At 41.6% G+C, this 13,801-nt stretch overlaps 1 protein-coding gene across 7 annotated transcripts in view; it reads left to right on the top strand.

Moving 5' to 3' along the window:
* Positions 1 to 7,815, top strand: part of wipi1 (WD repeat domain, phosphoinositide interacting 1) — a 122,557-nt gene extending 114,742 nt beyond the window's left edge. For 4 of the 7 annotated variants that reach the window (XM_085963709.1, XM_085963704.1, XM_085963710.1 and 1 more), the window contains one exon: positions 7,207 to 7,815. Coding sequence is in view for 5 of the 7 variants with exons in the window: in XM_085963704.1 (XP_085819830.1) it covers positions 7,207 to 7,254 (48 nt within the window). In the remaining 2 variants the exon portion in view is untranslated. Of the gene's footprint in view, positions 1 to 687; positions 747 to 4,484 lie in introns of those variants that run through there. The other 3 variants (XM_085963706.1, XM_085963705.1, XM_085963708.1) reach the window with 3 other exon arrangements.
* The last annotated feature ends 5,986 nt before the right edge of the window (positions 7,816 to 13,801 follow it).

The following is a 13,801-nucleotide window of genomic DNA, read 5'->3' as shown; positions in this document are numbered from 1 at the left end:
TGAGCTTGGCCTCCATCATTAAGTGTAAAGGACTAACAGCATTTTTCAACAAGAAAAATGAACACTTTCTGTTTTAGCGAGAGCCTCTATTGCTCTGTGTCACACATGACATCACCTGACTGCTGCTTGAGCCATCCCTCAATGGTGTTGGGCACTGTGTATAGCACTTAGCCACGCTGGATGACTCTCTCACTCAGTGGGTGCCTTTTGTCTCTATTAGTGTTGCTGACGGAGGGACGAAAGAAGCAGCAAATGTAAAAGTACCTGCAATGTTCTGCATGTAGCTGGTGTGAAGGAGAGGGGGAAGTCACTAGTGAGATAGCTCTTTGAAGCAGTACCAGACACACAACCTTGAAGCCACTCAACACTCTATCCGCTTCCAATTTTGCCTGACACATTTAGCAGGTTGTTGTACATTACACATAACACCTCATTCTTCAAGACTCTGACACAGTTGTTAACCCTTTGTGATCTTGACATTTTTATAAATAATTTTAATGCATTCTTTGTTCTCCAAATAACTACCATGTCTATTTAGTAACTTCTCAAACCTATCTTCCCTCCCTCCCACAAAGATGAATACTGCAGCACGTTTAGGGGAAGACATTTTCTCTGCCACTCTAAAGGAAATGACTACTTTATTTGCATATTTATGACTAAACAATGCTCCTTATGTTTACAAATCAGGACAGAAAAGAGTTACTGAGGTGACTGACAGGAATGCCTCAATATTGGCTACAACCCTGGTATGAGTTATGCTTTTCATAATACATGATAACGTTATTATTCTAGCATACAATGTGTTGCTGAATTAGCCACCCATTAGTGCAAGAATTTAAAATATGCAACTAGTTCACTAACTATCACTATTTTCAAAATGTACATGACGGTGTCTAATACATCACTTGCCTGGCAATAACATACAACTATCTTGATGTTCAGTTTTGTGGAATTACAATGAATACAGTAGTTCCCCTTACGGCTAATAATAACTGAGTTATACAGACCAAAATGTACCAGTCTGAATTTCTAGTCTGCTGAATTATCTGATCTTAGCCAGGATGCATACTAAGAGTGCTACAGTTTCCCTTCAAGACCTTGGGTTAGAGAGGAAAAGTTTCATTTCTAGAGAAATTAAATTGAAAAGCAGAGGTTATTTTAAACTTGTACCAAACCTTGTTTAGACCACATTTGGACTACTTTGTACAATCCTGGTCTCCATATTACAAAAAGCATATAAAGGCACTGGAGTAGGTGCAAAACATATTTACAAGGATGATACCAGAACTGAGAGGTTATAACTATTGGGAAAGACTGAACAAGCTGGGGCTCTTTTCTCTAGAAAAGAGACAGCTGAGGGGTGACCTGATAGAGTTCTTAAAATTATGAAGGGGTTCATAAGGTAGACGTAGAGAAGATATTTCCACTTGTGGGGGAGACCAGAACTAGGAGCCATAAATAGAAGATAGTCACTAATAAATCAAATAGGAAATTCAGGAAAAACTTCTTTACCCAGAGAGTGGTGAGATTGTGGAACTACATGGAGTGGTTGAGGTGACCTAGCATAGCTGCATTTAAGGGGAAGCTAGATAAGCACCTGATGGTGAAGGGAATAGAAGGATAAGTTGATGGGGTGAGATGAAGAGGGGTGGGAGGAGGCTCGTGTGGAGCATAAACACTGGCATGGACCAGTTGGGCCGAATGGCCTGTTTATCTACTGTACGTTCTATTTAATTCTAGGTTAAAAAAAAGTTGTCTAAAAGTCCTACTTCTGATCATTATCCAGTGATTCCTGCTGGAAGGAAGTTTGATGTATGGATTGGGCTTAGCTGTGATGCTTCCCATGATTGAATATCCTCTGACACTCATTGTTGAAGCTCACACATAAATAGAGAGCACTTGAGTAAAGTGCCAGAGGGCACCTGAGTCAATGTCTTCAGGAGAGAAGGGGGAAAGAAAAACATCTGCATGAATGTAATGGCATCATTTCCGTGGTGAACTCATACAAACCTCAATCCATTAAAAATTCTATGTTTAGATTTATGTAGCCAATATTTTGGTTCCTAACTAGAATGTTCATCAGTTTTCCCATTTCATTCACAAAGTATTCTTTGTTCTCCAAATAACAATGAAACATAAGAGTACGGCATTGACTCCTTTCTAGAGTGTAAGTTCCATGGGCCTCGATCCATACATACGCAATGTTCCTGCCCCAGCACATTGATTTTAAAATACTTGTTCTCATTTATAAATCTCTTCATGGCCTTAATCTACCCACCTCTGCAAATTCCTCTGGCCCTAAGCCCCAGCTCACACTGTCTGCTTTTCCAATTCTGTGTGTTCCACACCCTCTGCTCAACCACCAGTGGCAAAACCTGCAATCATCATGTTCCTAAACTCTGGAATTCCCTTCATAAACCCCTCTGTCTTGCTATATCTCTTTACACATCAAAAGTCTCCTAAGAAACTACCTCTTGAACCATGCCTATGGTCACCTCAACCTAACTTTTGTCCTAATTGCTGTTCAGTGTCCCATCCTCTGTGTGAAGCATCATTGGACATTTTTCTACATTAGAGGTGCTAATAAATGCAAGCTGTCATTGCTATCTACCCTTGTTAGACAAGCTTAATGGAGGATGAACTTCCATCCCATACCACCCAAATCCTCTATCCCCTTCCAATCCCACTTCCTTCTGTGCTTGTCCCTGGAAAAACAAACTCTCCAAGTCATTTACAACTACTCTTTCTAAATCCCAACTACTTAGACTTTGGCCTTCCATTTGTCACAATACTACTGCAGCTGTCGATCTGCACAGCCATATCCATATTTTATTTCCATTGTTACTAACCAACATTTACTTCCACCCGTCCCAGTCGACCTCCTCAGCAGACCTCCCCCCCCCCCCCCCCACACCCAGGTATTGACTCATCTTCAATCCCTCAAGGCCAAGGGGCACAGTCTTGATGTAGTCCAGCCAGATCTGGTGAGGGCTGGTTACACTCAAGTGCAATCAAGCCTCACTCTCCTCAGCCAAAACCGCCCCGCTAGTCGGCGGTCACCCCGGAGTGCAAAAATAACTACCGGCTTCTTTTTTCCACTACCAACCATCTCCTTAAACCCTTCTTTCTTGCCCCTTCCAATCTTACCTCCAAAAACAAACATGAGGAACTCATGGACTTATTTGTCCATCCATACAGCTGCCTCTGCTGTTTACCCACGTCCCCACTAAGCCAAATCTTCCTCCTGGCTCCCCCCTGCCCTAGCTCTGAACCCACATTTTTCTCGAGTTCCTTTCCAATCTCCCCTTATGCCCTCTCCAAGCTCATCTTGTCCATGAGACCCACGTCCAACTCCCTTAACCACATTCCCACTAAACTGCTGACCACTCAACTTCTCCCCAACCCCCATGCTAGGAAACATTGTAAATGGTTCCCACTTCTTGGGTACTGTACACCTTCCTTTCAAAACCATGTCATGCACCCACTTATCAAAATACCCAACCTCCATCCCTCTGTCCTTGGAAACGATTGTCCCATCGCCAACCTCCCTTTCTTATCCAAAGTTCTTGAATGTGTTGTTACCTCACAAATCCATGCCTATCTTTGCACTGAACTTCTGACCCCATACACTCTCCATCACAAAGACCACCTATTTCCACCTCCATAACGACAACTGCCTCCACCCTTCCCTTGGCCCACCTGCCGCTGCAACTCTCATCCATGCCTTTGTCACATCCAGACACAACTATCCAATGCTCTCCTGGCTGACTTCCCAGTCCCTGCCCTTGATGCTTCACGTCATTAAAAATTCTGCTGCCCATATCATCCTACATCAAGTCCTGCTTACCCATCACCTCTGTCCTTGCTGATCTACATTGGCTCCCAGGCACCAATATCTCCAATTTAAAATTCTCATTCTTGTGTTCAAATCCCTTCATGGTTTTGCTCTTCCCTATCTCTCTATCATCCACCAGCCCTACAATCTCTCCCTACCCCAAACTCTCCATTCCTCTGACTCTGGCCTTTTGTGCACCCTCTCATCCCATTGCCCCATCATTATCAGCTTTGTTTCAACTGTCCAAGCCCTATGCTCTGGAATTCACTCCCTAAATTCCTTCACCTCGCCACCTTTCTCTCTTTTAAGATCCTCCTTAAAACCCACCTCTTTAACCAAGCTTTTGGTCATCCTCCTAATATCTCCCCATTTGACTCAATGTCCATTTTTGTCTGATTACACCTTTGTTTTTTCTATGTTAAATGCATGTTATTGTTGTTAATGATGTTGATGAACTGGGGTAATGTTAGTTTAGAAGTGCGCCCAGTTTATAATGTTTATGCTATTCAGAATTGATCTGAGACCTGTTCTGGATTGTTTTTGTTTTTCAGTCCCTAAATATTTACTACGGTATCTAACATACTTGGCAAAAAGAAAAAAGACAATCTGTAATCCATCTCTAACAATTAATCAAAGTACTTTGTTACAGAGTTCATTTGGGACTTCAGGTCAACTGTATTTGAGCAAAGATTAATTTCAACTGATGGAACTGCAATAGATTGAAGCTGCTGAAGTAACAGACCTTAACTGGTGTACAGATACTTTTGGGAGGTTCTTATTATCATTTTGCGTTAATGCATTGGTTTTATTTAGATAAAGGTTTAAGAGCTAAACAGGAAGTAAAAGCACATTGGGGCAGGAGTTAGATGTGACACAATCAAAGAACCATTGGTGAATATGATTTATACCCATTAGCAACCAAAATACTCAAAATTGATGAGAAAGACTTGTTTGTAAAAAGTTTAACTGTTGCGAGCTTACCTGTTCCTGTCTGGTTTTCCTGTCTTTGAGAGAGGTTTAAAACAAAATCACACTAGTCAGCAGCTGAGAACTTTAAGCACAGATGTACAGATATGGCCTGATTTTAACCAACCTGGCCGGAATGGTGCTGGTAAGAGGTTAAGATGGCAGGGCTTTTGGATCGTGTACTTGCCCTCCCCCATCTTGTCTGAATTCAGGCACGGGAAGACCACTCACCCCAGAGGAATGGGGGCCTAATTTAAATGACAAAGCCACGTCCCGATGATGACATCAGGATGCACACACCATTTTAACTGCAGGCTCGACTAAGACACGCGCAGTCTCGAGCAAGCCAGTAAATGCAAGCAGCAGGCAGGATCCAACCCACAGAAGGCTCAAAAAGACCTTGGTCATCCCTGCCCAGGCTCCTCGTCCCCCCTCCACCCCCAACCATGGACTTTACCAATTCACCTCCCCCTTCCTCATTTACCTTGCCAGGGACCATTTCCATGGGACCCCAGCGGTAGCCTGGACTCCCATGAGTTTGGATCTCATCCACTGGCAGTGATGTCATTCCCACTGGCTTCGGGCAGGAGTCAGCATCTGAGCATGGGTTAAAATTTCCCAGGCCTCGTGCTCCGGAGGGGCTGGACTGATCGCTGCCTGCTTCGGCCCCCGCACAGCCCGGCCCACCCCGCTCCCCCCCGGTTTAAAATCGAGGCTAATAGTTATTGCAGAGCATTGTTGTCCAATAATTTATATCCCGAGATATAGTTGGAGAAATTAAGAATCGTCTCTCTAATTCACGTGTAAATAAGTAGCCGTGGAAAGAAAAATATTACCACTGGTATCACAAAACAAAATAATACCATAAAGCAACAAGACTGATTTAATTGGACATCAGAAACTCTTTATGGATAGAGGTTGAGATGAGTAACTCTGCTTGTAAGGCAACCATGATTGGTTCGTACAGTCATCATTCAGGAGTAATCTGCTCAGCCTCATTTGTGATATCTGTCATTTGCGTCACTGCCTGTAGCACAGGCATCGTGTTAGATATGTGAGTGTTTACATGAGTGGGAATATTTTCTGTATTGCCACCGATAAGATGCTGGGTTTTAATTTGCACTGGTGGTTCACTGATGAATCCATTGGTCTAAAATTGTTTTGTGCTATTTAATGGCAGCCATTAATGCATTTATGTTAAGCAGGTTAAAATAGAGCACAAAGAAATGTTACAGGAACATGTTAATCAGTGTGCTAATGGAGGAACTTAAACCTCAATGTATCTAAACAATAATTAAAACAAAGCAAACTATAAATGTAATTTTTGATTAAAAATGACTGATTCAGATGTATTGTATTGGAGAATGTGAAGTATCATTAGTATAATACAGAATATCTTCACTTCAGTCATTCAATAATATCTTGGACTGTTCCGTATTATAATCATCAAGATTTATGTTGATGCTTTTTTTTGATAGATCACATTATACAATATGGTTTTGGTGAAAGGTTTTTACCCGTGAAAGAATAACGATAATATGCTGTGAATAGCCAACAATTTTCCCCTCACTGTTTTTCCACTTCTAGTCTTACCAGGCTATTTAGACCATACAGCTGAGAGCATGGTGGGTGACCTGCTCCCAGGCCTGTGTTTTGTAGGAGCCAGCTGCTATGAGGTGGTTGGGAGCAGCTCGGTGACTCCTTGCTCTTCATTTATTTGGGGAGTGTTTTGCCTTTTGCTTAGTGCTTCCCCTCCGCAGTACAGCTGATGTCAGGAGCTTAGCAGGGTGGGACTAGAGTGTGTGCCATCATTCCAAGTTCTCCACATTAGTGTTGTAATGAACTGTGCCACCATACCATTTGTGTTGCATTCCATTGGTTCAATGGATATAGTGACATGTTTGAAAACATCTGGTATATATCACCCACTGCAGTTCATTCAGCAATGTTTAATGTATACTGAACCATACGCAGTTTCACTCCAGTGAATTGCATCACAGACATAAAGACAGTATGGACACCTGTAGATTAAATGGGAGTAGAATATGATGGTATGACATTTGTAATAAGCACAAATAGTAGGAGGTTGAAATTCTGCCAAGTACCATTTTTAGTGCATTGGTTAATATGTTGGTGTCAAATTTCTCTCTGATATTTAACAAAATTGTTCTGCACAAGCATGTTAACTAGTGTGCTAGAAATGGCACTGAGGAGAACTCCACCCCTAAAGAATTTTCACGTTTTGATTCACACTTTAGTGATTGTAACAATAGTGACGCTGCTATTTAATAACCACCAGGGCATAGCGCATGCTGTAGCTTTCTACTGTGCATGTGCAACAGCCTGTTTATAGCACACCCTGTCATTCCCTTATAGAAATTAAGGATTTGTTTTGGTTTTGGTAGATTGATTCATGCCGGGGAAGCCACAGTGAAAAGAAGAAGAAGTTGTGAGACTGAAAAATCAGGATTAGTATCGTGAGTGAAGATAGTGATTATAGACAACACGATTTGAAGATCAAAGAGCCTAAAATCGGTACGCATGAAATGGAATAATTTTAATACAGTGTTTCATTTATTTTTTAAAAGAGCAAAACAAAATCCCAATTATTCAACCTTATATGTCTGCCACCAGCTTTAGTTGTTTTCAGGGAACCAAAATGGGTGTGTTACAAGGAAGAGCACATGACCGAACTAATCAAAATTAGCATTGCCACACTAAACAGAATAATGACCAATTTTCTTAGTATGGGTATTTAATCCTATTATTTTAAAAAGTTTTATAATAACAGCACTTACCTTTGAAAATGTTGTTCAACCTGTATTTTATTCTGTATATATCTCAAACATATATAAATGTAGCAGTTAATCACCTCCGGCGATGTCCTCAGCCAAGCAGGCTGCCTAAAGTGCCTGTCAAAGTATTTTAACATGTCAGAGTATTTTGAATGAAGTTGCACAAAACTGTCATGTTCACCAAATAATGTAGCAGTAGTAATAAAATGTTGCAATATATGTTGTCTGTTATTATTTAATCAGCTTTATGCAATATTATGCTTTATGGAAGTGTTTACATTTCAGACATTACAAATAAATGTTATACTATACTGTATTTTATATTTAAAAGGTAGCTTATTTTAACAACACCAAGTGAATGGAGCCTTGCAGCTCCAGAACATGAGCTAAATTGAGACTGTGATATACTCGATTCAATCACAGGCAGCTGAAAAGTATAAATATACAAATATATTGTATGGAAAATAAAATTAACAGAAGTAAAACAAAAGATGTGACATTAATATCAAACATGAAGATAAGATGAGACAGATCCCCCTTTCAGACGATCAGAACGACATTACAGGTGTAAAATGCAACTATGGATCGGCTGTCTGTTATACACCCCGCCCAATTTTCCTTTACTGGAACAGCAGTGACCTGGATTATTTTTGTAGGGTCTGAAGGAGCTCCACCTACCCCAGAAATCTTTTAAAAAGTTAACATTTTTTGGTCATTTTCAGCTGAACCGCCAGTAAAACTGCTCGGAGTGCGCACAGTGCTTGGTCTGGCAATTCAGAACCTATGTATGACACAGGATCCTGATTTACTTATTAAAAAACAGGCTAGTACTTCATCCACCTAGCGGTAGGCCCCATACATAATGGTGGCAGCCGGACTGTCACCATTAACGGTGCAGTAAGTCTACCGATACCATTCCGAGACCGTTGCCACCTCATTAAGATTGACTCTGATGTTTCTTGCAGTATATCCTCTAAAGCCCTGTAGCTATACAAGCCTGTTAAAGTATGAGGTGTGTTCTGGAGATCTTTCTACATAGAATTACAACAACAATTACAATTGTATTTATATAGCACCTTTAACGTAGTAAAATGTCCCGCGGTGCTTTACAGGAGTATTATAAAACAACATTTGACACCAAACACATAAGGAGCTATTAGGGCAGAGGTAGGTTTTAAGGAACGCCTTAAAAGGAGGAAAGAGAGGTGGAGAGGTTTCGGGAAGGAATTCCAGAGCTTGGGCCTTGCAGCTGAAGGCACGGCCACCAATGGTGGAGCGATTAAAATCGGGGATGCTCAAGAGGCCAGAATTAGGAGTGCAGATATCTCGGAGGGTTGTGGGGCTGAAGCAGATTACAGAGATAGGGGGGTGGGGGGGGAGCGGTGAAGCCATGGCAGGATTTGGAAACAAAGAAGAAAATTTTAAGATCAAGGTGTTGCTTAACCGGGAGCAAGTCAACGAGCACAGGGGGATGGGTGATTGGGACTTGGTGCGAGTTAGGACACGAGTTCATCCAAAACTCTGCTGCCCAAGTTTACATGAGATAGAATGTGGGAGGCCAGCCAGGAGTGCGTTGAAATAGTCAAGTCTGGAGATAACAAAGGCATGGATGAGGGTTTCAGCAGCAGATGAGCTGAGGCGGGGTGGAATCGGGCGATATTACAGATATACGATTTGCCTCAACCACTCCCTGTGGTAGCATATTCCACATTTCTTACCACTTTATGGTTAGAGGTTTCTTCTGAATTCCCTATTTGATTTCTTGGTGACTATCTTAGATTGATGGGCTCCAGTTTTGCTCTTCCCCACAAGTGGAAACACATGCTCTGTGTCTATCAAAACCTTTCATAACTTTAAAGAATTCTATTAGGTTACCCTTCAGCCTTCTCTTTTCAAGAAAAAAAGAAACCCAGCCTGTTCATCCTTTCCTGATGGGTATAACCCCGCAGTTCTGGATATGGGTTCACCATCAGTAAAGGAGTTGTGCAAACTGTGGGCCCATAGTGGGTGGCAAAAAGTTTGCTCTGTTGTTGCTAGCAAGTAGAAGTCTGCTGTCTTAAAAATCACATAACTTGACCCAAAATAAAGCATACTGCACTATGGGATTTTACTTCTGCTTCAAGGTTAAAAACATTTTATAAATATTCTGTAGAATCAGTTTGCCTCTGGCACTGTAGGAAATTAAAATGTGTGGTTGCCATTTACAGAACTGGAGCTGTGACAATGAACTTTTAATATGTACAGCTATCACATGCAGCATTTAAATAGTTTGGGTCTTTATATTACATCATGTATGCTAAAATTCTGTTTTAGCCTCATGATTCATTTGTGCAAAATGTTCTATTTTAGGCTGATAAACCCAGAAAGGACTGCTAACTGATCTATTTTATTCCATGCATTTAAATGTCACATGAGTATGAATACAATTGTAAACACGCATAGTTAAATGTTTCCATTTGGACATTTGTAAACTGTTGTACTATTCAGTTTTAATTCCCAACATGCAACCAATGCAAACAGCTAAGCCATATAGGACAACTGCAGTCGTGTATTAACATTGATCCGCAAGAAACTAAAATTGAATCGTGAAGGGCTTTTTTAAAGTGGAAACAAACAATACATTCCTTCTATTCAATAAACATCATTCTGAACTGGTAGTCGCTTACTCAATTAGTTTGTTCTGTAGCCTATGTACTTATAATTGATCATTATTGTTTATGCGATAGAAGTTATGCATTTAGCATAATATTATTATAGTACATGAAGTAACTCAGCCATGTCAGAAAATGTTTTTAAAATAGTAGCCTGTTGGCAGACTTACTTAAGACTGCAGTTTTATGTCAGTACCTAATCAATTAAAGCAAAATTCAAGAAGGGCTTAGCTCAACAGGAGAAGCCACGCTGATTCAGCAGTACTCGAGGGCGGACTGCTACAAAAGGAAAGAGGGGAGCACTCCCAGACCCACCATGTGATGGTGACCTTACCCAACAACATATTCAGATGATGTAGACTGGCCCCTCTGTAACCCAAAGCAGCACCAACAGAATAGCTTAGTCTGAAGGATGCATATAGGACCTAATCGTGTCCGCAGGCTGCCGCAAAGCATTTTACAATAAATAAATTACTTTTCAAATGCAGTCACTGTAGTTATGTAGGCAAACAGCAGCCAATTTGCACACTGCAAGATCCCTCAAAGAGCAAATCCATCTTGTTGGTTATGGTTGGTTATGATTGAGGGAGGAATGTTGGCCAGGACACTGGGAGAGTTCCCTGCTCCTCTTCAAATAGTACCATGGGATCTTTTACTGTAGTATAGTGAACAGTGAGGATAGTGATAGACCTCAAAAGGTCATAGACAGACTGGTGGAATGGGCGGGCACGTGGCAGATGGAATTTAACGCAGAAAAATGCAAAGTGATACATTTTGGTAGGAAGAACGAGGAGAGGCAATATAAACTAAAGGGTATAATTCTAAAGGGAGTGCATGAAGAGAGAGACCTGGGGGCATATGTGCACAAATCATTGAAGGTGGCAGGGCAGGTTGAGAAAGCGGTTAAAAAAGCATATGGGATCCTGGGCTTCATAAATAGAGGCATAGAGTATAAAAAAGCAAGGAAGTTATGATGAATCTTTATAAAACACTGGTTTGGCCTCAACTGGAGTATTGTGTCTGATTCTGGGCACCGCACTTTAGGAATGATGTGAAGGCCTTAGAGAGGGTGCAGAAAAGATTTACAAGAATGGTTCCAGGGATGAGGGACTTCAGTTACATGAATAGACTGGAGAAGCTGGGGTTGTTCTCCTTAGAGCAGAGAAGGTTGAGAGGAGATTTGATAGAGGTGTTCCAAATCATGAGGGGTCTAAACAGAGTAGATTGAAACTGTTCCCATTAGCAGAAGGGTCACGAACCAAAGGACACAGGTTTAGGGTGATTGGCAGAAGAACCAAAGTCGACAGGAGGAAAAACTTTTTTTATGCGAGTGGTTAGGATCTGGAATGCACTGCCTGAAAGGGTGGTGGAGGCAGATTCAATCATGGATTTCAAAAGGGAATTGGATAAGTACCTGAAGGAATTTTTTTTTACAGGGCTAAGGGCCCAGCTGAAGTGCTCTTGCAGAGAGCCGGCACGGGCTCGACGGGCCAAATGGCTTCCTTCTGTGCTGTAACCATTCTATGATTCTATTTTACATCCACTTGTACAGGCTGAGGGGGGCCTCAGTTTAACATCCCATCTGAAAACTGACACAATAGGGCTGATTCCTCGATCAGACACCAATGGTGAGGAGAAGACCTCGCAGGAAGCGTTGACCAGAAAATCATGGTCACACAGCTCCTGATTTTCAATTCATTAACTTCAAATTAAATTAATTAAAATTAGGAGCTGCACACATGTGATTTCCCAACCAGTACTCTCTGTGGGTGCCACGCCTCACCAGGAACACCCAATCAGCATTCAGCCCTAATAGGTACAATTATAGCACCAGAGTCATGGGTTTAATGTGAGCTCACATAAATACCATGGAAGCAAAATGTACAACTGCAATAAATATTGTAAACCAATGTAAAATTCTGAACCAATAAAACGTTAAAAAAGAAACTTGGCCAGGGTTTCACATTCAGTGGGAGGTTTGATCTTCTGGTGGAAAACAGTTACCAGAAGCATCGTTATCTGCCAACACCAACGAAAAGCTCATTGTTTGAATACTAAGAATTGATGCGCAGGTGTGTCAAAGTCCGTAATCAGCAGGAAAAGACAAGTTTGATGGAAAAATGCACCCCTTTTTTTCAAACTTTATAATTGCAGTGCACCTCCCTTGGCAAGAGTCCTGATCAACTGCAGGCAAAAGTTAACGTGTCAGTTTATGGAAAAGCTGCCTGCTGGCAACAAGTCCAGTGCCCTTCCCTAATGGGTACCATTATATCTACTCTTTCAATAAGCCATTTTTTTCCTGGCAGCCAAGTTAAAATGGGTTTAGTACAGTAGCTCTCAAACTATTTGGGCCCCACTAAAAAGATTCTCATACAGTCCCCTGTCTAATTAGCTAATGATACTGATTGCAGTAAGTCTACAAAAATAAAAGCTGCAAAGCTTGCTTTTTCATCATAAAACAGGCAGATGTATTCCTTGGTTTTGTATCTAGAGGCATAGAATACAAAAGCAAGGAAATAATGTTGCACCTGTACAAAACCTTAGTTAGACTCCAGTTGGAGTACAGCTTTGAGATTCCATTATAGGAAGGATAGAAAAGTAATTGATAAGATGAAGTGTAGATTCGCAGGTATGTTACCAGGAATGGGAGTTACAATTATAGCAAGAATAGAGAAGTTGGGGTCTTTTTTAACCAAAGTTGAAAAGTGTGTCTCAAGGGGTTTTATACCCTTACCTATATAACAATTAAGAAGGACTCCAGGGTGGAGAGTTTAGTTAACGGCTGATGTGCCTTCAATAACTCAAAGACAAGGAGTTTAAAGGATTCAACTAAAGGCTTTTAATCACTAAGAACATTGCAGGTCTTCCCACATCGGGTTCGTCTGGTAGGAATGACTCATACAGCTCTTGAGACCTTTATATGGCAAAAGACAGGGGCGTAGCCAATACACACAATAGGAACAAAAGGAGGCAGTTCACACAATACAAGCAGGTAAAACACATGGGCTGATGAAGGCATATATTTCATCACAACGGCCATTTTATTTACAATGTGCTTCTTCACTCAATGCACTACATTTCCCATAGTGCATTGCAAATCACCACTACGGTATCCCATGTGGGACAATTCTAATGCACATTCAAAATACACAACATATTTCCTCCCCTTTAAAATAGAATGTCCACAAAACAGAATAACTGAAAATGACTATAACTTTGGAAGAGAGGGTAGACTGCCTCTACATTCCGCTAACCCTGGGGATTATTCTGCCCCATGCACACAGGTTAGCACTAACTGTAACTAAGGCGCTCTGGAGGCTGCCTTTCTCTTTGGGGGTAACGCCTAGTCTCAGGAGCAGGCTCTGGCTGGCTCTCCCGTGACCCTGCAGGCGTGGCTTCCTCCCTCGATGGCACAAGAGTGGATGGTGCCACCGTCTCAGGGTCGGACGACCAGTCCCTGCTGGAGCCCCCAGCAGGTCCTTGATCCTCTGTTTCTTGGGTTACCTGTGGCGACTGTCTTGGCAGTAACTGGTCTACGTGCCGTCTCCATGTTC

This window comes from Somniosus microcephalus, chromosome 21 (genome assembly GCF_052327205.1).
Source record: "Somniosus microcephalus isolate GS21.2 chromosome 21, FLI_Smic_1.0, whole genome shotgun sequence".
NCBI classification, from domain to species: Eukaryota; Metazoa; Chordata; class Chondrichthyes; order Squaliformes; family Somniosidae; genus Somniosus; species Somniosus microcephalus.
This window is presented reverse-complemented; position numbering and strand designations above follow the sequence as displayed.